This window comes from Martes martes, assembly GCF_963455335.1.
Source record: "Martes martes genome assembly, chromosome: 4".
Classification (NCBI taxonomy): Eukaryota; Metazoa; Chordata; class Mammalia; order Carnivora; family Mustelidae; genus Martes; species Martes martes.
This window is the reverse complement of record NC_137891.1, coordinates 158,518,419-158,544,041: the sequence shown is the minus strand read 5'-3', so window position 1 is coordinate 158,544,041 and position 25,623 is coordinate 158,518,419. Positions and strand designations below refer to the sequence as shown.

At 54.4% G+C, this 25,623-nt stretch overlaps 1 protein-coding gene across 1 annotated transcript in view; it reads right to left on the bottom strand.

Moving 5' to 3' along the window:
• Positions 1 to 19,147, bottom strand: part of SLC2A1 (solute carrier family 2 member 1) — a 28,376-nt gene extending 9,229 nt beyond the window's left edge. The window contains exons 1-2 of the mRNA XM_080800509.1: positions 18,856 to 19,147; positions 6,918 to 7,013 (exon numbers count right to left, since the gene is read on the bottom strand). Coding sequence (XP_080656635.1) covers positions 6,918 to 7,013; positions 18,856 to 18,873 — 114 coding nt within the window. The 5' untranslated portion in view covers positions 18,874 to 19,147. The remainder of the gene's footprint in view (positions 1 to 6,917; positions 7,014 to 18,855) is intronic.
• Positions 19,148 to 25,623: the final 6,476 nt, after the last annotated feature.

Here is a 25,623-nt window from a genome sequence, read left to right as displayed (position 1 = left end):
TCCTCAGAGCTTCTCCTGGGGGTGGCGGGGGAGGCTTGCATCACAGATCTGACTCCTCGGGAATCCCCCCCTCTCCTCCTCTCCCGGCGCAGGCAACTGTGGGAGAAGGACGACATGTGTGCCTGTCTGCGGAGGAAGTTTGGACTTCCTCTGTCTGGGTAGTGTCGGTAGTCAGGCCCTGGGCATGAGGCAGCGTCTGCTGCCCAGCATACAGAATAAGCTGTTACTCAAGCCACCTGAAGACAAAGGATTATCCCAAGGAATTCACAGTGCCAGAGAGGACCTGAAGGAACTAGGGACCTGCTTCTGGGAATCTTTCCTCGGACCATGCCTGGATGCCCCAGGCACAGAAACCAGCAAATCTACAGAGCCCCGGGACACAGACTTTAGCTCTTGGAAGAAGAGCTTCCTAGGCTTCAGAGGATGGGACTGCTCAGGTCACAGGTAGTTGAGTTCCCTGTCAGCAGGAAGCATGCAAGTTTAGGGCAGAGACTGCTAAGCATTTTTATGTAAAAGGCTAGACAGAAAATATTAAAAATGGGCACAGCTGATTTTTCTCCACCACCCCTAACCCTCTAAAAATGTAAAAACAATTCTTTAGTGCAAGGGCCTTACAAAAACAGTTGCTAGCTGGATTTGGCCTCCCTACCAACCCTTGATCTAGAATTCTGGACTACTGCCAAGAGAAGGGGCCTGCTCTGGAACCTCTGGCTGGTCTCAACATCCTTCCCTGTAGATTCCTCTACCCCAGCATCTTCTAGATCATCCTGGGAGGGAGAGTCAGAGCTCCCTCTCCAGCCTCTCCTTTGTCCTAGATGTTCCGGGGGGTGGGGGGTGTGAAGGGGTTGAAGAGCTACCTAAGCTCTGAGCTCCAGTGAAGGGCCAGCTTGTCCAGTTCAGTCCCTCAGCCTGACCTTGACCCCGACTTCCTAGTCCCTGTTTTCCCCTCCCCCAGAGCTATCCTTCCTCAAAGCTTATGTCCCCACAGCAACTCTCAGCCACACCCCAGGGTCAGCGGGGAGTTCCAGCAGATGCTACAGGTGGGGCTGGACAGAGAGCCCCACCTGCTAGGTCCCCTGAGGCTCCTCCCAGCACCTGCAGAGGAGGCTGAGAAGCCGGATGGACCTAGAAGCTGGGTCACAACCCCCCAGTAGAGGCTCCGACCACCCACGCTGCTTCTCTGAAGGAGCCCTGAGATGGCTTCTCTCTAAAACCCAGGCCTGGCCTTTGTTCTAGTTTCCTCACAGGTCCCTGGCCTCCAGGACCTCCCCTGCCAGCAGAGGGATCTTCAGGTCACCATAGCAGGCCCCGCTCACAGCCTTGCTTGGCTCTCCACTGCCCTCCCCTCCCTCACCACCACCCCCAAACCACCCAGGCACCCCGCATCTCTGCAGTTTCCCATGCGCTGTTCCTGTCTTCTCCCCGATGGGCCGTTCATCACCTTTGAGTATACACAAACACTCCGAGAGCCATCCCCAAAACCCCCCTCCTCTCCATCGCAGTGGTTCTCAAACAGGAGCAACTTGGCTCCGCAGAGGACATCTGGCTGTGTGAAGGCACTGTTGGTTGTCACACTGGTGGGAACGCTGTTCAACGAAACTACACCACTTAGGCCAGCACCCCTCCCCTGCCCCGTACCAACGCCAAAGAACTGGTCCTGAAGTTCATTTTGAGAAGAGCCCTGCTCTCCGGGCCATGCACCTTCTCCCTCCACCTTCTCTGCTCCCACAGGGCTCATGCACACTTCCATGGCTGCCCTGAGACAGCTCATCACCAAGAAACATGTATCCCTTCTAGACTCAATTTCAACATGGCGGGGGGGGGGTGGTTCATCTGTGTCACTAGGTCCCAGCAACAGGGCTAGGAGCAGAAAGTGTCACTAACTGATAAATGAGCCACCCATCTGAAGGGCTGCAGCGATGATGCAGCTCAGACAGGCTGTAATGGTGTAAGGGATTGTGCAACTATGTGTGGGAAACCGTTGAGAGGTCTGTACATGACTGAGCTTGACTTGGCCTGGAAGTCAGAGCAAGAGGGACCAGCTGTCAGCTGTAGGTGCGTGAGAGGGTGTTTGGCTGCCCATCCGACTGAGGTACGGAACTGCCATTCCTACTGTGGTGGGCAAGGATGCAGACTGGAGCCAGACTCCGCGGATTCAAAACCCAGCGCTGCCGTTTACTAGCTGTGTGTCCTTCGTTTAATTGCTGAAGATCTCTGTGCCCCCATTTTCTTGTAAAACAGCGATTCTAGGGCCTACCTAATAGTTATTATAAGAAACTGAAGGATGATTTCTGAAGCACTGAGAGTTAAGACTTGGCACACAGTAAGCTGTAAGGGTTTGTGTTAGTGGGGATGGGTGAAGAGGAGAGGGGAGGACCCGGAACTCTCTGGATCTTGATGGAAGTTAAGGAGAGGCTGCCTGGGGCTGAGAGCCCGAAGCCTGGAGCCCCAGCACAGGCCCAGTGGGCAGAGGGCTGTGATGGGAGCCCTCTTCAACCTGGGTCATCTTGGGCTGACCTTGTCTGCTCTCCAGGCCAAGTTCCTCCTTTGTCAAACAAGGGATGATGAGCCAGTGGACCATCGAGCCCCTTCCAGCCACAACTCTGGTTTCTGAGGCTGCTTATTCCAAGACATGCCTGACAATGTCCCTTGGCCAGGAACGCATGGATTCTAAATGGCCTCTAGTCATCCCTTGTTGGCAGCTTGGCCATTGGGGCAAGGGAGAGGCAGTTCTCTCCACCCAGGACAGTGGTCAGGATGCCCTGTACATTTATTTTGCTCTCTGTGGCCGGGCTTCCCTCCTCCCTCCTCCCCCCTCCCCAGGAGACAGGAGGCCTGGCAGGGGCACCACAAGGATGTGGTCATCACTCCCTGGTGACGCCTGGAGGCCACCCGTAGCTCAGCCTCTCACTTTCCAAGTGACCTCACCAGTCCAAGCTTCCTCCTCTAGAAGGAGGCGATAACCCAGCCCCACCCGCCTTGCGGGGCAGCTGTGAGGAGATAATTTACCAGGAGGTGCTTTGTAAACATTTAAGATAATGTTATGATTAATTAACCACTTCCAGGAGGAAGCCCTTTGGGGCCTGTTTTATAAGCTCCAGCTTCTGGCATCCTTACCATTAGTGGGGTACAGTCTCCTTCAGAGAGCAGGCCGACGGGACCAGCCCAGGGCTGCATCCTAGGAAGACGGGCGGTCGGGTTGTGGGCAGTTCCACATCAGGGCGACGCTTCTTGCCACTCCATCTCCGCACTGCCTGGGCCACCTCACCTGTCCCTCCTTCCGCAAGGGGCCAACTCCCCTCCAGGGTCTGCCCAGCTGCCAACTCCTCCTTGAAAGGCCGCCCCCCCCCCCGCAATCCCATGCCAGCATTAGCCTGCCTTCCTCCCTGCTCCATCCAGAGTCACCCCGAAGCCCTCCATTAATTAGGAACCCCCCCTCCAATTAATTATGCTCTGGCTCTTCCCAAGTCTCCCCCACCCCCTTAAGTCTTTGGAGTCTTAAGCTAGCCAGGGCTGGGCCGGGTGGGGCCCAGCTTAGACCATGTGTCACGGCTCTACCCCTCCCAGACTGTCTGGGACAGTGCCTTGCGCAGGAGTGAAAGTTTCGGAGGGACTGAGTCACGGGCCGCCTCCCGGCACAAAGGGGCAGCTCCAAGGCCAGCCATTATCTCTTAACTCCCCTGGCCATCGTATCCCCCCTCCGCCGTTTAGGTGAATCACAGCAAGTCCACTTCTGGCTGGAAGGGCTGGGCCAGGCTGACGAGAAGTACGTGCAAAGTGCAGGTGTAAACACAGGGGTGCAGATGGCCACCCCCGGAAAGCCCACTCCACTGCAGGGTGTGGGCAATCAGCAGTGGCCCCTCGGGTCCTCGCTGCGGACCTCGAGGCAGCGAGCTCCTCAAGTGATCTTCGGACAGGAACCCACAGATGCCACCATCAATGACATTTCCAGTTCGGCTGGACCCTCTGTGCCGCCCACCAGCCCTCCCCAGCTGTTCTCGCCTTCTGCCTGTCTCTGGTTTTAGGCGGGAGGCCGCAAGAACGGAAGAACTGCTCCGTGGATCTGTCCCCATCTCCAAGTTCAGAAGTTTCTCAGTCGCTCCTCGTGGCCAAATGCAACCCTGGTGCCTCTGCCCCCAGCCCCTGCCTCCTGAGACCTCTCCCCCCAACTCGCCCTCACCCCCTCTGCTGATTCCCTAAGGCACATTTTAAAAATGAAATCTTCCCAAATAAAATAAAATGAAATGAAGTCTTCCCAAGTGAAAAGGCATCTCAGGTGGGCCACCCCCTCCAATCACCAACCTCTTTTCTCCCTTCTCCACTGAATCTCTTGGAAGGACCCTCCCTACTCTTTCCCATTCCCCCCACCCCCCCCCACCACCAGCAGGATGGAGGTTTCTACCTACGTAGTCCCACCCAGTCAACCTTTGGTCACCACAGTGGCAACATCCGGTCTTGGGTATTGGGCAATAAGGGGCCAGCTGGTCCAGCTCACCCTCTGGGGCTCCTGACAGCACTCCTTCACCCTACTCCCCAACTCCTCTTTTTATCCCAGTCTCTCTAGGGCATCCCCCTCTCCTGCTATCTGAATACCGGTGACCAGCTCCCAGTTTTTCTCCAGCTGACTACCCGCAGGAAGAACAGACCCCCATGTCCAAATGTTTCCTGTGCATCTCCAGCTGTGTCTCACCGCCACCTCAGTTCTGGCATGTCCCTCCCGCACCTCGGTCCCTCCCATACCGGCTCCCCCTCCAGAAACCCAGAAGCCACTTTCAAACCCTACTCTTGTCCTCACACTGAACTGATGACCAAATCCTGCCCACTCTTCCGGCCCCGTGTTTGTTTTCCTATCCCTACTTACTCGGAGCCGCTCTCTCGCAATTTCCCTATCTCTCATTTTCCATTCTCAGACCCTCCCACTGCCCAGATGCCCGACTCCTTGCCCTCAAATGCAAATCTGATTCTATCTGTCCTCTTCAATGAGGCCCTATTGTTCTCACTCTAGTCCATACTCCTGGCTTGGCCCACGCCTTGGTGCCCACGGGCCTGTCCTGATGGCGCCGGGCCAAGCCATACCAGTGGGTGACACTCTGTGGGTGAAATCGACCTATGAAGCCCTTTATAAGTCAGGCCTAGGCTTCCCTTGGTGGCCTCCCCAGACTTCTTTCTCCCCCCATTCACCCTACCCTGGACTGTCTCTCTCCTCTGCCTACCCAGCCCTATTCTGTTTCTGGAAAACGCTTCTATCCTGATCTCAGAGTCCTCATCCTGTCATTAACTCACTAGGTGATCACAGTCGAGACGTCACTTAACCCAGGAGCTCCCGACTCTGGCCACACATGAGCATCAACTGGGGTGCGTTAAACATAAAATGGCCAAACAGCACCCCGGGTTGAACACATCAGGATAGGAGTGTCCAGGGGCCCCCAAGGTGCAATCAACTGCAGAACTCAGCCATCCTCTAAGACTGTGCAGAATTTCCAGCTGTGCGATTCCCAAATGGAGCCAGCTCCGAGGCACACACCTTGGCAAGAGCTGTTCAGAGCACTTAGCTAAAGCAGGGCCTGGGGCTGTTCCAAGCATGGGCGCCATTTCAGACAAGTCTGGAAAAGTCCTGTTACCTCTGCGGCAGCTGAGCATGACTCAGCAGGCCAGGCCTTCCTGGTAACCCGCTCCCGGGCATCAGGCGTGGCCCCCCACAGCCACCCTCCGCCTACTGGGAGGAGGACCAGCTCTGACTCCGACAGTGCCCAGTGCCCCCGGACTGGCTGCTGGTCCTCGGGAGCTGGCCACACTCACTTTCTAGCTTCACCCTCTGGAGGGCAGAATGTGGCCCTGGCAGGACTGTCCACTCTCATTTCGTCCTCCCCAGGAAGGTACAGAGTTTTCAACCGATGAGGCAGCTGGTCAGGAAGACAGCCTGAGATTATGGAAACCGTCTGGCTTCTGAATCCACCATTCACTAACTATGTGTGGAGCCTACTGGTTATTTCATCTGCCCAGGGCCTCAGTCTTTGGGTCTCTAAAATGGAACTTAACCTCATAAACATACGCAAAAAGGCTGGTATAGAGAAGGGACTCCTTACGGTTTCCTTTCTGCCCCTTGACCCCTCTCTTCTTCTCTCCTCCCTAAAGCAAGTGTGCTGAGCTGAAGGTGGTCGAGGGGGTCCCTCCCGGTCCTGATAGCCAAGGAACAAGTGAGGACAGATCTGGGATGTGCTGCAGGGAGAAGCAAGGAAGCGCAGACCCCTCCTCCCTATGGTTCCCTAGGGCGAGACATCATTTTTACTTGGACTGGCACAGGGCCTCCAGGGGAAGAAGGCTGTTTCTAAGTGGAACAGAAGGGCTTTACAAGGGAGGGTGCTGTTTGTGGACAGGTATGAGCACAGGCTTGGGGACTACCCAGTCAGGAAGGTTCCAGGCAGACTGGGCTTGGGAACCAGCTCCATCCCTGCCTCGCTGGGTGATGCAGGGCAGGTTCTCTTTCTCTGGCCACTCTCCCCCGCTGCAGGACGGGAGCAGTGATTGTCGCCTGCCCGCCGGCCCGCCCACCGGCCCGCCCGCCCGCCTGGGCAAACTGAGCCGCAAGGGAGATAAGCACCACCAAGGCCTCTGGAACCCCAGAGTGTCACATAAATGCAGCATCATTGTCTCACGCGTTGCTCTGATGATTACAAGTATCTGTGCTGGGTAGGAGGCTGGTCAAGATGACAAGCCCCCACGATTTTGCAGCTCCAGGATTCCAAGGCCAAAGTCAAGAATTTTTTACCTGTTCAGGGCCAGACAACTGGCTGTTGGGATCAGATGGTGAACTGATGTAAATGACTGACACCTGAGAGGCAGGGGGAGCCTGTGGGGTGTGTGGTGCCCAGCAGAGCAGGCTGGCGTTGATAAGCCTGGGAAGGCATAGCACTCACCTTCTGCGGGGCATTGATGACTCCAGTGTTGTAGCCAAACTGTAGGGAGCCGAGCACTGCCCCTCCCACGGCCAGCATGAGACGGCCCGTCAGCTTCTGCAGAGAAAAAAGGACCCACACTGTTACACGCATGTCTGGGCCCAGGTTACTCCAGGGCACCGGCGGGCAGGTTCCCGTGTTCAGATATCTGGCCTGGCTCCTGGCACCACACCAATCCAGTCCTTCTCCCAGGAAACTTGGCCACTTCCTGACCTCGGATGCCTGAACCAGCCCCGCAAACTTCTAGACACTGGGCTGGCCAGACTCATTCCTGGGGAGAGAGGGGAAGTCGGGTCTTCTCTCTCTGTAGCCAGGTCTTGGCTCTCTGGAGTCTCATTCCTCTGGTGGAGCCATGACCCGCCCAGGTCCAGGGGGCTCCAGACTCTGTTTGGGAGGCCCAGTAATCAACTCCCCTATGCAAGGAGGGCCAGATTACGTGGGAGGAACAGTACACAGAGGAAGCACCCTGACTTCGGGCCAGAAAGTGCTGGCTTCTGGTTCCAGCCAACCTGAATCCCAGCAGGCTGCCACCCTTCCCTAGTCTGCCCGGACCCCCATTTGCTTGTGTACAAGGCGGGAGCAATCATGCTTGGCAGCACTGCAGATGTGGTCTTGCCCTCCCCTCCCTCCATTCACAGGGCAGGAAACTGAGTCCTGAGAGGCAGAGACAGATTATGCAGGGGTCTGCGAAGAGTCAGGCTGGAGCTCGGGGCTCTGGACTCCCCACCTCGTGCCTCTCATGGCAACCATCCGCAGAGCATGAGCTTCCCAGGGCTATATGCACACAGATGACATAACAGGCAGGAATGTGCTTTGGAAAAGTACATGACACCAGGTGAGTAAGAGTGTCGGGCCAAGGTGTTTCAAGGGGGAAAGGGTTGGGGGAAGAAAAGCATGGTGGGTCTCTGTCCCCCGGCAGCCTGGGGCATGAAGGCCGCAGACAGGGAGAGCCCTGGGTGAGCAAGGTGCCATACCCTTTGGACCCAGCTTCCCCACAGAACCCAGAAACAGCCCCGACCTCAAGATCCTCACAGACAGCACTGGGTTTATGGCTACTCAGACCGGTTTCTAGCATGGTCTTTCCACTCTCTAGAAGCTGTCGGGCCAACAACCGCAAAAGCCACGGTTCTCACATCAGAGGTGGAGAGAGGAAGAGACTTCGTTAGTTAGCCTGAGTGCTCAGGCAGTCCATTCTTCAGCAGGGGAGTGCTGGGACCATCCTTCCCACAGGGCCACCTGGCCTCTTCCTGGCCCAACTCTGGATATTCATCCTGGGCCGGGGCTCTCCTCACAGCGGGCTGCACACCTTCCAAAGTCTCCCTTCCCTTAGCTCCCCAGGGAGCCTCCAGACCCAGGGCTGTGGGCCCTGTGTGCGTGGGGAGCACCTGACAGACGTGCTCTGTGGGCCCCAGCCAAGCTAACTCATCATCGGGCGGCCGCCGGGATGAAGGCAGAGGCGGTCACAAGGCACTGAGCGTGGACGGAGGAGGGCTGAGAGCGGCTGTTGAAGGCCGCCATGTGAGGGCTCCCTGCCTGTGGTGAGTCACGTGTGAACTCGGGGTTTTCCACAGAGTACAGTATTAATGATGTGCCAGAGAGAGATTTCTCTAATTCACGTTAGAATAAATGTAAATATGATTTAATAAAATGTGGCACAGCTATATCATAGAAGGGGGGGAGAAAGCTCTCTAGGGTCGCCTGGGTGGCTCAGATGGTTGGGCGTCTGCCTCGGGCTTCGGTCATGATCTCCAGGTCCTGGGATTGAGCCCCAGGTCAGGCTCCCAGCTCATGAAGGAGTCTGCCTCTCCCTCTCCCTCTGCCTCTCTCCCTGGCTTGTGCTCTGTCTCTGTTATCTCTCTCAAATGAATTAAAAAAAAAAAAAATCCTAAAAGAAAAAAAAAAACAGAAAGCTCTTTACTTATTGATTTGGGACACTTCCCAAGCTATATTAAGGAAAAAGCTAGCTTCGTAGCAATGTGTGTTGCATGCTGTGTTTGGTATGAAAAGAAGAAGAAATGGCTGAGGATGGGAGGGGAGGCAGAACACACCTATCTACCTACTTAAAACAACACTTGTAAGAAAGGTAACACTGTACCCTGGGATCTGAATGGCAGAGACTGGGTGGCACAGAGGTTTCCCTTTACACCTTTTTGCATGCTTTTTAATTTTGAACCATGTGACTGTGTCACCTACTCAAAAGAATTTACTTATAAACCCCTTGGCTTCCTGTTACTTAGAACAAAGCGTTTAAATAAAAATGAACAGCACACAGATGATGAAGTGAACAGCAATACAGATGACCCGTGGATCAGGAAATGAACAGCACAGCAGAGCTGTGAGCGCTAAGTCGTCTTATCACAGACCCCGTTCTCAATCTGGCTCTGATGTCCCAGGGGTGTCTGCGACTCTAAGTTACTCTTGGGGCCCCCCGCTGAGCAGCTGTGGCCTCTGGCAGTGGGGGCTACTGGGAGCCAAGGACAGACCCCTGGGCTAGAACTGCCATGGGCAGGTCAAGGTCAAATTCCGCTTTAGAAAACCTGCCTACCCACTCCTGGTTATAGCCACAGCCACCCCGGGCAGGCTGCTGCACTAGGACTCACGTATGCTCAGTGACCCATGCTCCAGGCCCTGGATGACCTGTACAGACCCCAGTCCCAACATCAAGGTATTTCGCCTGGGACAATCAAAGACAGGTTCGTAGGAGATGACATTGAAGTTGGCCATGAGGACATACAGAGTCTGCCAAGTGAGGAAGCAGTGGCAAGACTGCATTCCAGGTAGACAGAACAGTCTGTGCAGGGGGAAGAAGAGGGGCCTGATTCCGCCGGATTAAACAGGCAGTGCTCAGTGTGCCGGATGCTAGGTGCAGGGGAGGAGATGTTGTGTCCCTCCCCTGCAAGGCGGCACACCCCCACCACACCCAGCTGGATCTGGGCTGTACTGAGAATCAGGAGACCCAGGCAGGAAAGCAGAGAACAGCTTCTCTTCACTTCGGAGCTGGGACACGTAGAGACCTCTGGGCTCAGGTTCTTCACAGAGGAAAATGGGGGATCCGAGTTCCTTCCCTAAAGACTTGCTGTCAAGTTCAGTATCCGTGGCCATTAGGGAGCCTGGCAGGGTTCACGTGACAAGCATTTGCTGCGCCCGGGGAAGCGTGGGAAGCCACTCTCCATTGGGCCACCACAGCACCACCTGCCCCCACCTGCTCTGTGGCTCATCCAGGTGCCACAATGAAATCCATTCATTCCACACCTTTATTTAGGTGTCAAGCTGATGAACTACTTGGTGGCGACTTGGAGAAGGGGAAAAAAACCCACAGCTGTGGCTGTCTTGTGAAGCCTTCTGTAAGAGTGGAAGCGTCATGTGGAATCTGGAATCTGTGACCCCCAGGAGCCCACCCTGGTCACCCATCTGGGACCACCCTGGGGCTGAGGCTACCTTCTAGAACCACTTGTCCTCTCGCAGAGTTTTGCCCTAGTTGCCTCCCCTGCAATTTACCCACCAGTCTGGGAACTCCCTCCAAGAATGGGGCCTGAGTCTTACCCAGCTCTGCAGCCAGAGCGCCCAGGGTTGGGCACAGTACAGATCATTCATTCGTAACTGCTTCTGAATTTACCTTTCAGGGTATTTATTTGGCCAGAAAAGTGCTCATCCTAACAGATTTTTACCTCGGCCATTTATCGAACCCCCGGTGGGCACTGGAACATCAGCTCTGAGAGGCACAAACAGGCTAACAGTAACTCCCACGTCCCGGGACTTGAGAGGAAAGACCTCAAGTTCAAATCTGGGCTCTCCTAGGAGTGCCACAGGCCTCGGTTCAGCACATGCCCAGGCTCAGGGCCCAGCACAGAGGAGGACCTCACCCCCCCACCAGCCCTATCCCAACACAAGGGTCCTCCCTCCCCCGGGAAGCCACTGATGCACAGTCAGCCTGGGGACCTCTCCTCCCACACACCGGGATGCCAGATGGCACACTGGCCATGTCGCATAACTTGCTAAGCACTGTGGCCTTTTGACCCTTGCCCAGGTGCCCTTCCTCAGCACTGTGCTCCAGCCCTGGGCTTGGCCGACAGCAGGCCCTTAGTCAATATTGGCAGAGGGAGGGCTTTCCCTGTAGGAGGAGGGTCCCGTGTGGGCTCGATCCAGACGCTGCTTCCATCCCATCCTCCTCCTGCAGCTTCTCGCGTGGTTTCCTGACGGGCGCGGAAGCACAGGACATAGGCTTTCTAACAGCTTGGTCCCCAAGTTCTAAGGAGGACAGGAGGGGGTGAGGCAGGGGAGTACGAAACCCATAACAGCTCCCCTTTTTTATTTATTTTGTGTATTTTCCCCCCCAAGATCGCATTTGAACAAAATTCTGGGCATTAAAATAGAAAAAGCTCCCCCCCCCACCATTGCAGAATTGCTGTTAACAGTCTCATGTGACAGATGGGGAACCTAAGGTCAGAGGGCAGACTCCCAGGATCATCAGCAAACAAAAGCCAGGGCTGGGTCTTGAGTTCTTTGGATTCCTTGACTGGCAGTTTACCCTCTGGCCCCTTCCATCCTGCCAACACTTTTCAAAAAAGAAGAGGGATGGGTCCCCCTTCCAAAGCCTAACCTGCTGGTGACCTCAGGCAACTCCTCTGGAGGCCATCCCCTCGGCTTTCCAGTGAGGTCAGGACTTCTGCATGCATGGCTGGGCCTCCCCTGCATCCCGTGGTGGCCCTGGGGGCAGAAGGCACTCCTCAGTCTTGCAAGCAGAGAGGAGAGGAGGGAGCTGCTGCCTTTATCAGCACCCGCGGCCCTAGCAAGGCACGCGGCCCCATGCCAGCGGCTGCTAGTGCACCCCGATTCAGCCACCATGGACACACTATGGGAGAGAGACTGCTCCCACCTCACGGATGAGAAAATGGGGCGTTGGGAGAGGGGAAAGCAGATAACCAGAAGGTCCTCCGCCTCTGCGATGCCTCCAGCAGGAGGTCTCTGAGGACAAATCCCATGCCCTTCCTGCTCATGTCCTCCCCCTTGCTTCCGGGTACCGGCCCCCGAAGGAAACAAGGTTCCTACCTGGTACTTTCTATGTAGGTCAACTTCTATTCTAGTGACTTTTGGGGACTTGCCCAGTCTGAGCCAGGAAAGCCCAGGCCAAAGCTCAGAAACCTCTGGCCATTTGATTGGATCTTGCTCTAAGCCAAGGCTGGCAAACTAGGGTCTGTTGGCCAAACCCAGTCTGCCAGCTAAGAACGGAGTTTCCATTTTTAAGTGGCTGGGAAAGAAAAAAAAATGACTAATATTTTGTGACACATAAAAATGATATCAAACTCCAATTTCAGTGACCACAAATAAACATATTACTGGAACACAGTCACACTCATTGATTTATATATTGTTTACAGCTGCTTCTGCACAACAATGACACAAGGGGATCAGAGCAGAAAAAGTTTGTCAGCTCCTGCTTGAAGCCCTAGGTCCTTGGAACTGCTCTGTGTTGGGGAGCCTGGGTGGCTCAGTCAGTTAAGCGTCTGCCTTCAGTTCAGGTCCCTGGGGTCTACTCCCTCACCAGGCTCCCTGATCCTGGGGCGAGGGGCAGGGAGCCTGCTTTATCTCCCTCTCCCTCTGCCTGCTGCTCCCTGTGCTTGTGTTCTCTCTCACATAACATAAACTCTTTAAAAAGAGAGAGAGAGAGAGAAAACTGCTCTGTGCAAACCTAGCCCATGTGCACAGGATTTTCAAAGCCTTCCAGGTAAAACCAAATCATCCTCTCTAAATAACCCAAAGGTATCTGTCCTAAAACAAAACCTAAGTGGCTCCCGGGGCTGTAAGTGGCTCCCGGGGCTGTGTGCAGGTACCAGCCATCTGGAAAAGCCAATACCCATTCAAAGGGTTAGATGGGCACCAATTCAACCCTGATGAAATTCACTGGGTCAGACCATGAGAATATGCAGAGGTCCCTGTCCGTGGACAAGTTTAAGTCCAAGCTCCCCCTACTTGTGTGACCTGAGAAAGCCCACTCCCTCCAGACCTCTTTTTCTCCAAAAGAGAGGTTTCCTAATAAGCCGTTACTGAGGAATGCTTGTTCCCAAAGCTATTCTAGCCAATGGGCATTCAGCACTAAATAAACCAAACCAACCCCCTGCCTCCTTGAAACTGGGTATTTCAGTTAGGGGTGGGAGGGCAGAAAATAAAACCTCAACTACATCAGGTGGCACATGATATTAAGAAAGAAAGTGATGCGGGTGCCAAAGCTTCGTAATGGTGGGACACGCCTATAATGGAATATTATGCAGCTGCTGGAAAGAATGCAACACATCTGTATGTCCTTGATAGGAAGTGAGTGCCAGGACCGACTGTTAAGGGAAAAAGCAAGCGGAAAAACAATGTGTCAGATGTACATTTTGTGGAAGGAAGCGGGAGAAAATGAACTTGTAGAGATGATACTTGCTTGTATGGGCAAATACATCTGTAGATACTGACCTCTCAGGGATGGTGGGCAAACAGAAGGGGCTGTGCGGGGCACACAGAACTATGTAGAAAGTGTGATCCATTTATAGGCGCGCGCACACACACACACGTGCCCAAAAAGAGGTCTGTGAGGAGAAACACCAAACAAACCGTTACAACCAGGAGAAGATGTTTACTCTTTTTCTTTGTATGTTTCTCTATAATTGACTCCATCATTTCTGTATTTTTTTTCTAAGATTTTATTAATTTATTTGACAGAGAGATAGAGAAAACACAAGCTGGGGAAATGGCAGAGGGAGAAGCAGACTCCCCATCAGATGTGGGGCTTGACCCCAGAACCCTGGGATCATGACCTAAGCCCGAAGGCAGATGCTTAACTGACTGAGCCACCCAGACGCCTCTCATTTCTGTCATTTTCAAAGAATCTATGACCTGACCCAGAGAAGTAGATATTATCCCCACCGCAACTGAGGAAACAAGTTCCAACAGAAGGTGTGGCTTCCCTGAGGTCAAATGGTAGAGCTGTTTCAGTCCGCTCCCCTTCCTCCCTTTCCTGCCGGCTCACACAAACCAGCGGGAGGCCAGCTCTGGGGGCAGGCAGTATGGGGACACGTCCTGTCCAGCAGAGGCCTCAGTGGCCAAAGGTTCCATAAGCTGGATCTGGCAAGAGGTCTCTCCTCTTCCAGGGTGCCGAGGCCCTGAAGAAGCCAAAGCCAGCAAGGTGTGGGTGCCGAGGTCTTAGAGAGGGTGAACGGAGCCCTGATCGTGCCCTGAGTTCAAGGCCTGGGCGCCTGGCTCAGTTCCTATAAAACCCCACCGTTTATGCTTTAGTTACTGCCTCCCTGGCCTGGTGGCTGGACGGCAGAGCCTCCGGCTCCGTTCCACCCCTCCCACGGAGGGAGGTAACAATCAGAGGTTTGTTTTGGTGACCAGGCCTGGGCCTGCCAGCCTGGTCACAGCCTCTCTGTGAGGCCACGAGGCCAACCAGGAGCCTTCTCAGCCTCCACCATCCAGGGGAGGCCAGTTACTGAACTGAGTGGCTTTGTCACCTGTGCGCCCAGGAGTGAGGCGGGGGAAGGGGGAGGCTGCAGGTCCCAAGCCAATGTTGCACACTTCCCCCTTTGTTCTAAGCCTCCCCAGCTCTGCCAGCCCCAGGGGAGGGGGAACTGGATGCCTGTACCCTCAGAGCCAGAGAGGCACTCTAGGCCCTGACACCCCGTGACCAGGAGGCACTGGGTAGAGCTGAGCTCCCTGAAGTCACAAGCTGATTATGAGGGATTTGGGACTGACCCAGTACCGCAGCAAGCAGGGCTGGGTCCCCAACGGGCTCAGCGTGGGACAAGGATCCTGATGGAGATGTTTACACTGTCTGTGCACCCAAAACGGCCATGCAAAGGGTCTTCCCACCTAAAGAGCCACGACCTTGAGTTGGGGAACTGGGCCAGTCTCATCATACCTGCCACGGGGTAGCAGGCTTCCAGCTCCATGGCTCTGAAGAGAGTCATTTGCCCAAGGTCATACTTTCCTGAGGACACGTTTTGTTTCCATTCACAGAAGGATTTCAGTTGTCGAGTTATATCTAATCCCACTTTTTGACTCCGGCTGCACCAGGTGGAGCTTGGAAGTCCTGGAGGGTGGGAATTCCTATCGCTCTGGGGTGAGCGGAGGGGTGCACACTGGCCAGGGCACTATGGAAAAAATCCTTTGTTTTTCTTTTTCTTTTTTTTTTAAATACTCAGGAATATCTCCAATTCTTTGTGACAGCCTTCTCTTAGACAAACGTCTTTCCTTCGTGGGCCCCAGTTTCCCCCATCTGTCAAATGGAGGGCTGGGCCGTGCACTGGAAAAGTTCCTTCCGGCTCTTTCCCTGATGCTCTTAAGGCCATCCCAGAGAGGCTGGCAGCATGTTCTGCAGTAGGAGGCTCAGTGGTGACCTTGGGAAAGTCATTTTTCATTGGACAGTGATGTCACTGTGGCCCGTATCTCCCTCAGAGGGGAGGGCAGGGCAGCGACATTAGCTGACCCAGCTCTGGGCCCCCGCACTCCCACCCAGGTGCCAGTCCTGCAAACCAGCTTCCCAACAAACCCCTGCTACAGAAGAACTGGCTGGTGGGATCTTTAATGACTGACTCAACCGACCGACACTCATTGCCCAGGGAATCCCGGCAAAAGCTCCCATGGTCAGAATGTCAATCTTCTGGACGGAGGCCACAACCCAGGTACAATCACCTGGGACCCAGGTAAGTGCAATGGATTTCAGGAGTCCAGGGAAGCAAGGAACATTTATGGAACCTCTATGGGGATAGAAACATTTTCTTTCTAAAATCTTCGACTCTAATAATGAAAATGACATCACCCTGCCGACAAGGCAACTGAACTAAACTGGAATTCAAAACCACATACACAGGACTTTAAAATTAAAAGTCTATGCTCTTCATAGCACTGAGGGGCTGAGGAGCCCTGCAGATCTCTGATTTCTCCTTTATCTGGAAGACAGAGAAGACAGAGGCCCCGCAAAGGCCCCAGGCGCCACAAGGGACTAGCCAGGAATTCTTCACAAAGGGTGAGAGGTCTTAGGGCCGGACTCAGGGATCACCTAGCCAATTGCCCAGGAGGGGGCATGAGCGAACCTCTGGCCGAGAGGGGAGGCAGTCAACCTGTCCCCCACTTCCCACTCAGTTAAACTAAGCACAATCCGCACAGGACACCAATGTGCAGAGGACACGACAGAACACAGCAGAAAAAACTTCAGGGGCACCTGGCTGGCTCAGTTGGTAGAACGTACAACTCTTGATCTTGGGGTCGTGAGTTGGAGCCCCGTGATGGGTATAGAGATTCCTCTTTTTTTTTTTTTTTAAATATTTTTAAAAAAAGAGAGAGAAAGAACTTCAGAGTCAGACACACCTGACTGAAAGACTTCAGGCAAAGGACAAAACCTCTCCAGGCCTTAGTCTAACATCGTGCACAAAAGTGCTGTGCTTGCTGATCAAATCAGCAGTTTCCAAAAGGAAAGGCTTTATTCTAGAATGTATACTAATGACTCAGAGAGGGTTTAGCAAGAATGAAAAAAATTTTTAACCGTAACTATTATCTGTGTCTTTTTAAATTTCTTTTTTTTATTATTTTTTATTTATTTATTTGACAGACAGAGATCACAAGTAGGCAGAGAGAGGAAGGGAAGCAGGCTCCCTGCTGAGCAGAAAGCCCGATGCCGGACTCGATCCCAGGACCCCGGGATCATGACCTGAGCCGAAGGCAACGGCTTTAACCCACTGAGCCACCCAGGCGTCCCTTAAATTTCTACCTTAGGCAGGCATATAATCTACTAGTGTAAGAGTGTATACATATGAATTTGTAAATATAGATAAACCACTGAGAAGGAGGTGCTCCAAAGTAATTTACTGATGGGCAGACAGTCCTAAGTCTGGAAGGTATTGCATGAAAACACCCACTGGCTACAGCATTTAGAACCAGCTCCTACATACAAGGACAGCCTTTGAGTTTAGGCAAAATCTCCCGTTGGCCCAAAATTCCAGAAAGTGTGTGGTGAAAGGGGTCAGCATAGACTGAAAGCCCTTTTGGATTGGCCTGGGTTCAAATCCAGCTCCGCCACTGACTAGCTGTGTGATTTCGCAAAAGTTACCTCTCTTCTCTGAGCTCCAGACCTACAGAGGATCAGTAACACAGTGGCATTTTAGCCAGGAGCCTAGGAAACTCTAAATGGCTGCTGATTTTCTCCCGCACTTTTCTGTCTCTGCTCAGAATACTCACTTATCCACTCATAAACACCTAGGTCCTGCCGAACAGGACAGTTCTTATTTTTGAAGAAGTAAAAAGGAAAAAGAAAAAATTTTTAAAAGGTGATTGTCTTTTACAGACAGAGAAACTGAGGCCCAGAGAGGTGAAGTGGGCTGTCAGAGCACGGAGATAAAGCAGCAAGGGTCTCAAGGCCTTCCCACTCGCCAAAATCACTTGCTTTATTTTTGTTTTGTCATATCCATATGCCAGGACAGCGACTGACGGCTGACTGCTGGGTTTGCGGCTCAGGGTCTCACCTAACGCCCCAAGAGGGCCAGCGTGGGTGATACAAGTTCCGGGGATTCAACAGGTATGTAGGACCGAGGACAGCCAGGCGTCGGGCTGGCGCCACTCTGGCCAGACAAGACCCCGCTCAGTCCCACTGGACACCTCCACGGCCCAAAGGAAGGGCAGTGCAGACAGAGTTCAGTCCTGTCCCCGCATTCCACGTTTTAAAAGGGGGGGGGGGACTCTTGTGCCTCCCCTGCCAAGGAGCTGGGAAAATTCGGGGAGGGAGCGCTTCAAAGAAAAAAGTCACTTTAAAATATTCGTCGCGAGGGGAAAGGGAGGGTAAGAAAGAAACAATGCCCTGCACGCAGGAGGGGATCAACAAATATTTGTTGAAAAGGAACCGTTCTGGGAGTCACAAAGATCCCCTGCAGGACGAGTCTCTCTACGAGACGAAGAAAGAGATCCCTATCTGGGCAGTTGTTTGTCCCCAGGGGAAGAGGCCATCTAGAGCACGGAGTGTCCCCCGGACCCCAAGACCCGGACGCCGGCGTGCGCTCCTCCAGATCTGCTCTGGCTTGGGGCCCCTTCCCGGCCCGGCCCACCCCCCACCCGCCCGGGGCTCTCGGCGGCGGCCCCCCGGGAGCTCCCTCGGCCCAGCCCCGCCCCAGCAGGGAAACGTGCCACCTCGGAGCACCTCTCCCCGGTACTGGGCAAAGCTTTGGGGCCTGTACTACGAGGCAAGAAGGGCCTCAGAGGCCGGCTTTCCGTCTCCGCCCCGGAGCCGAGCATCCTGGAGTTGGAGCCCACCTCCCCGGAAAAAAATGCCCTCTGCCTCGGAGCCTCGGAGCCCTGCCGCGGGAGACCGCGTGAGGCCGCGTCTAGCGCGGAACAGCAGGCCGCGCGCGTAGTGCAGCCCCCGGGAGAAGCGCGCAGCGGCTCCCAGCCCGCCGAGTGGGGGCGGGTCCCGCCGCCTCCGCGCGCCGAGGCCGGGGCCGGGCTGGGGGCTCGGCCCGCTCAGCCAATGGGCGCCGCGCTCGAGCCCCCTCCCCCGCCCCGGGAGGAGTCGGCGCGGGGCCTCCGCCGGGGAGAGCGTGAGCGACGTGCAGCGCCTGGGCCCCTGGTGCTCCGGCCCCACCGGGCCGCGTGGACGGCGCGGCGCCCCCGGAAGGAAGCCAGATACCGGTGCGGGCGCCAACTACGCACGCGGCGCCCTTGCGCCCGCCACATCCCGAGCCCATCCGCACCCGCGCCCCGCGCCCCCCGCCTTGCCAGAGCGCGGCGCTGCAGGCCGGCGCCGAGGGAGGCTCAGAGAGGCGCGGCGCCCGCCCCGGGCGCACAGCGCGGCGGGGAGGCTAGAGCCGGCGGAAGGTCGGAGGGGTCCGCGCCTTTGTTCCGGGCGGGGAGGGCCGGCGGGCGCGCGACTCACCTTGCTGCTGGGCTCCATGGCCGCGCTGCGCCGGAGGCTCTGGCAGCGCCGGGTGCGCGGGCGGGGACGGGCGGACGGGCGGCGCGCTCCGGCTCGGGCTCCTGCTCCGCTTCTGAGACCCCGACTGCGACTCTGACTTCGGTCCTTTGGCCTCCTGCTCCCTGGCGATCTCGCTTCCAAACCCCGCGGCCCACGAGCTCCGCGCTAGCCAGGGCTACCTCTAGCTTCTCGCCTTGAGCCCGCGGCGGTAGAGTTTATAGGACCCCAGCCATTGGCTGGCGCTGCGGTGTGTGTCGGGGGGGGGTCGTGTGGGCAGAGCTTGAGGGCGGGGCCTGGGGCACGTCCGGGGCGGGGCTCCGCGGGGATGGGGTTCGGGTGAGGGGGGCTGGAGGGCACCCTGCCGGCTCCGCGCTCTGGCTGGGGGTCTCTCCCCGCTGCCTGTGCCCCGGGTCCGGGGAAGCGCGCTCGCTGTGTGACGCTAAGCCAGTGTGCACACCTCTCTGAGCCTCAGCGACCTCTAGCAAAATGGTGGAGCTGTACAGCGAATTGGGACCGGCGTAGGATAGCGCTTTAGAGCGAGGACTCTGGAGTCCTCACTGCGCCACTGGATAACTTCGGCAAACTAAGGAGGATAGTAGTACCATCTCATAGGTCTGTTATGAAGAGTAAGTTAGTGAAAATTTATAAAGCGTTTAGAACAGCGTCTGCTTCGTGGTAAGTGGTACTGCAGTATTTGTGAGACAAACTACAGGAGGTCTCCTTGGGAGATTTTCTCCTAACCCCCCTCCACCCCCGACATTCCTGCTTGCAAGCCAAGCCTTGCTTTAGCACAGTCTGGGCCCGCTGCCTGAAAATCCATGCCCACCCCTTCTCTGGGCTCTCCTATCACCTTTGTGAACTCTTCTCTACTCCTGACCGTACATTTGAACCTATGGCGACAGGTGAGTGAAAAATACGAACGGCAAGAACACAGGAGTCCTTGGGTTTGGAGCCAGCTCTGTTGTATACCAGTCCTAGCACGATTCTAGGCGACGCGCTGGCCTTTGAGCCTCGGCCTTACTATGGGTAAAACGGAATGAAAACCACCTCCAGGCTCCTGTGCTGTCATGAGAGATACAGTTTCCAGATAAGTCCATGAAGTACTCAGCACCTGCTGACACACAGTGAGTCCTTTTTTAGTGGTAGTGGTATCATTTCAGCCTTATTTCCTCTTCTAAACCGGGGTCTTTCTTAAGACAGCGAAGGGAAAGACCCCCCAGTGCACAGACCTGAGGTGAGGCCAAGTGTCCCTGTCGCTGTGGAGAGGGACAAGGAGGGGTTACTTTGGCTGGAAAGGAGGAGGCTGAGCTGACCACGTGACTCCTGGACTCCTCTGTCCAGGCTGTGTGTCCAGTGCTGCTAAGCGGGTACCCTAGCTGGGCATGGAGAAGCCCAAGGAAAGGGGAGCAGGGCCCTTCCCAGCACATCTCTGCCCGCAGCTTCTGTTCCTATGGTCTCCCTGCTGCTCAGCCTGCAAAGCCTGGGGCTTCCTCTTGTCCCCCACTACCAGAGGCCACCAAGTCCTGCTGCTTTCACTCTCTATACCACCTAATCCTCCCTCCCTCCTTCCCAGCTGTTTGCTGTGCCTCCACTCCTCTGGTCTCACCTCCTCTAGTCCTGATAGACACTCTTGGGCTCCTACGGCTGATGCTGCCGTAGAGGGAGTAGGCCCTCGATTAGTTTACAAGCTCTGGGCCTCACCTCTGCCACCCGCAGTTTCTTCATCTCTGCCTTTGCTCAGGTTGTTACCTCTGCCTGACGCCCTCCAGCTCCGCCTCAGTGCTTCTGATGGCACAGAGTACCTCTGCAGTGGGGCTTCCAGAAAGTGTCCCAGAGTCCCCCAAGACAGAATCTTAACCCGTCGGTGTTTTCTTCATGCGCTGCTGGTCCTGTCTGTCTGCCCCCAGATGGAGGACGGCATCTGTGGTGGAGACACATGGGGAAGGCGTGAAGGCAGGCAGTAATGAATGATCAGATGAGTAGCTAACATGCCTGTTTCCTGCCAACGCTTGCAGTCTTTCCTTAAGTACGTTTTTGGTTTGGTCACTTCCCGGCTTAAGGTCTCCATAGCTCTGTTTCCAAGCACACCCAGTCTGTTGTGTGTGCGTCTTTCCAGCTGTGGGTATGTCTCACTCTGCCCTTAGGTCACACTCACCACCAGGCTCCCTTTCCTTCTCCAGGCCAGCCCTGGGTGGGTCGCTTACCCAGGGTCAGGGGCATGTGAATCTGTTGCTAGCCTTATGGAGCCCCCAAACTGAAAAGGACACAGGAGGGGAAATGGACAGCAGTAATACAGGGATAAGAATGTGTACTGGAGGAGAACTCGTACCACAGGGGAAGGACAGGGGATAGAGAGAGCTTTAGGGAAGGGAGGGGGCATGCTGAGCAGGGTTTAGAAGGCTAAATATGAGTTCACCAGGTAGATCGTAGGGAAGGCCATTCTTGGCAGAGGGAAGAACATGCATAAAGACAGCAGGCAGAGAGTAATTGCTGAAAGGAAGACAGACTCTCTAGACCACACCCAGAGACTAAGGGCGGACCCCCGGATTCAGAGTCCTGAGTCCCAGCTCTGCTACTGACCTACCAATCATCACTGAGCAAATCCCTTCTCTCTGAACTTCAAGATTCGTATCTATAAAATGGGTATAACAGTTCCCTCCTGGATCAGCCTGAGAAACAATGGATATGTATAAAAGTTTATCGAAATAAACAGTCCTAATTCATGATGTCAAATCAAATCCCCCTCCTCTGGTCAGGGTAGCACCAGAAGACAAAGCAAGAGCGGCCAGAAAAACAGCTTTCCTTTTGCCGCACCTCACCATACCTGCCCAGACAGACCCCCATTCTCTGCTTGAAATTCCATTTCTAGGTGTTCTCTCTCTGTAAAAGTTTTATGAGCCCCTAGACGCTACAGTTTCGAGGTAAATTCATGAGAAGCTATTAACACTGGATCAGAGGTTAGACTCTCAAGGGGGCTAGTTTATTTTTGGGGTGGCTGAGTCCTGGAAAACAGAATTTAACTCCAACCACAGAGGGAACGCCCGAGAAAGTCTAAATGGCATCTGAGCCTGAAAGTTTGGGAGGCAGGAGAGGAGAGACCAGGAGCGGGCCAGGAAGGTGCAGCCTGAGCCCCAAAGCCGGCTAAGCAGCCCCTGTGGCCACTGTGTAGGGAGTTGGGGAAAGAGAAGATGAAGTTAGGGGAATTAGCCAAAAAAGCTGAAGAACAGGGGTCATAAAGGCCCTCATTTGCCAGGTTCTAGGATATAAGACTTTATTCAGTGGGCAGTGGGGAGCCACGGAGGGTTTCTGAGCAGGGGTACAGCGTGAAGAAATCTCAGTCTCCCCTCAAGCCTCCCCTACCCTGAGGCTTTAAAGAAGGCTGGGAGGAGGCTGCAGAGTCCTAGTGCTGGGCTTGGAGGATCCCCCCCAATCCCCCTCAACCTCTAACTGTGCGCACACTGGCCGCTTTGTTCCCCAGAGGCTGCCTTCAGCCCTGGAAGGAACTCGGACTTTTTCTGGGTTTGATTCCAAGCAGTTCCAGCCCTAGCCAGGGGAGGAAGGGCTCTCGGGGACTGGAGGGGCGGTGCCAGGTGGCCCAGCGACGGCGCTGGGGTGCGTGCCTGAGAGCACGCACGTGGGCTCGGGGGCGCTGTGCTGGGCGGTCCTAGCTGCTCCCCGAGTCTGGTGTGAGTAAGGCACCCGGGAAGAGGGTTTTTTTGTTTCCTTTTTTTCTTTTTTGCCTTTAAAGGCAAGCATCCCGGAGAAAAAGCCTTGCTGAGTCAGCCATTACTGCGGATGCGAGAGGGGCTGGCTTGGGTTGGGACTGGGATTGGGGGGTGGGGGCGCGGTGGGGAGGGTCCGCTAATCCTCAGGATGTTTTGCAACTCAAATCCTCCCAGGCTGCAGGTAAACGCGGGGCTGGACTCCAGGAAGGCCTGATGGGCCAACCAGGACAGTTTGGGGTGTTTAATATTTTCATTCTGATTTGCACACCTGTTCAAAGCAGCTGCTCTCAAAGAACTTTTCAGTTCCCTTCTTTACCCTTGCTGTGCCCTTCCCCAGGCCTCTGCACACCTTCTCATCAAGGCTGCGGCCTGCTTGCTGTTGCTTGGGGTGGGGGGGTGTTGGGGTGCGGGCAGGGGGAACATATCGCTCCAGCATCTTCTCCTGAGCTCCAGGCTTATCTGGACAGCTTGCTCCAGGTCAGCCCTCGGAATGTCCCACAGGTACCTGGCACTCACGTTGTTTAAATCTAGACTCATCTTCCCCTCCCTCCCAGTGCCCACTCCAGAGATGGCTCCTCTGTCCACCAAACTGGGCAAGCCAGAGATGTAGCATCTTCCTTGCCTCCTCTCTCTCCCTCATCCCCAATAGCCAGTCAGTCCTGTGACCTCTGTCCTTACAAAATATCACTGGAATTCACCCTCTCCTCCTCATCCCCACAGGCCCAGAGCCAGCAGGGTGTAGAACCCCTGTGTATCCATGCCCTCACCTGCCGCCACACTGGTCTCTAAAACACCCAGCCACCACCTCCTTCCCTTGTTTAAACATCTTTCCTGGGCATGCTACAACAGGGTTATGTCTCACAGACGCAATGTGGAGTGAAAGAAGCCGCATGCAAAAGAGTGTGATTTCATGCGTCCAAAGTTCAAAAACCGGCAAAACTTACCTCTGGGATTAGAAGTCTGGACAATAGTTACCCTTGGGGGGGAGGCAGTGACTGTGAGGGGGGCTGATATCAGGACTGGGACAAAGGTAAGGCAGGGTCAACATTACTGATGTTTTCCTTTTGCCCTGAGCTTTCCATATGACTCAACATGACACTATTACTAATCCTGTCTTATTTAAAATTTTGATATTTTGTCATCATGGATTTTTTTGGCATGAATTTTGATTTTTAAAAGCTATCACATTGGGGCGCCTGGGTGGCTCAGTCATTGGGCGGTTGCCTTCAGCTCAGGTCATGATCCCAGGGTCCTGGGATCGAGCCCCGCATTGGGCTCTTTGCTCTGCAGGAAGACTGCTTCTCCTTCTCCCACTCCCCCTGCTTGTGTTCCCTCTCTCACTGTGTCTCTCTCTGTCAAATAAATAAATAAAAATACTTAAAACAAAAAAAAAGCTATCACATTGAAGCATTGTTTATCGTGATGACTGTGCTTTCAACACCCCCTTAAATTTTACTGTGGAGGTGGGTGCCTCACTTGCCATATCCTGGTCCTGACCCTGCTGGTAATGTTTTGTAATCAGGGTGTTACACAGGTGTGTTCAGCTCGTGAATATTCATCAAGCTGTACACCTCCAATTTTTACACGTTCCTGTATGCATATTACGTATGCCTCCACTAACTTTTTTTTTACTTAAAAAACCCAGATCTTTCCATGGTTCCAAGGGAATGTCTGCTGTCTACTTCCTCTAGCATCTGCAACACCAAAACAGTACCTGGCACAAACTGGGACTCAGTACATATTTGTTGAATGAATGGGTACAGTATCATCCCAGTTAATTCCCACAAGAACTTGATGAGATGAATGTTTTTCTCTCGCATTTTCTTTTTTTGGTTTTTATTTTATTTATTTATTTCAGAGAGAGAGCACACACAAGGGGAGAGGCAGAGGGAGAGTGAGACTTACACTCCCTGCTGAGCAAGGAGCCCAATGGGGGGCTCCATCCTGGGACCCTGAGATTATGACCTGAGCTGCTTAACCCACTGAGCCACCCAGGTGCCCTTCTCTGCCTTCGTCTCAAAGAGACAACAGAGATTCAGGGAAGTGAAGTCATTTGGCCAAGATCCGGGAATAGGTAGTGGGATAGTGAACAGGTAGTGAGTGTCAATTCAAGCACCTCTGATGAAAAAAATAAAAACCCAAAACTCTAGGGGCGCCTGGGTGGTTCAGTGGGTTAAAGCCTCTGCCTTCGGCTCAGGTCATGATCTCAGAGTCCTGGGATCGAGCCCCGCATCGGGCTCCCTGCTCTGGCGGGGGGCCTGCTTCCCCCTCTCTCTCTGCCTGCCTCTCTGCCTACTTGTGATCTCTCTCTCTCTCTGTCAAATAAATAAATAAAATGTTTAACAAAAAAAAAAACCCAAAACTCTAACAAGCACCGCTTTACCTGGCCCAGCGCCAGCACCGGCACTGGACCTGGGTCTGGCTCCGATCACTTAGATTACAATTTATTTGACCCTTATCTTTCCCCAGGTAATGACCTCTTCCCAGGCAGGGGCTCAAGCACTCCTGTCCTCCCTCTGTCCCGTTAGTTACTTAGTACAAGGAAGAGGCTCTGTTTAATAAAGAACCGGAGCAAAGAACGAATGAATGAGAGGTCCGACAGTGATAATGGGGTGAGGAGAATACCGGCCTTGGAGACAGATCTGCTAGCTGTGTGTCTTTGGGCATATTACTTGGGCTTTCTGAGTCTCCATTTCCCCAACCGCAAAATGAGAGATTCAGTACTTACTTCAAAGATTTATTGAGAACAGGAAGTGAGAACATGGTTGTCGGGTGACTGGCATGTAATACGTACTTGAAAATGGTAAATATGATAAATATTGCCTGTGTTTTACATTCGCAAAGCCTGGTTTACTTCAGGGTGGCAGGAATCGACCTGTTTCAGTTTCCATGTACTGTTTTCCAGGGGTCTCTGGAATTGGAAGGAGGGGACCCGATGCAGCCCTGCAGGGCTCTCTTCTTCAAGCCTCCAGGGAGAGAGAGTGTGGGATTTAGTCAGAAGTTG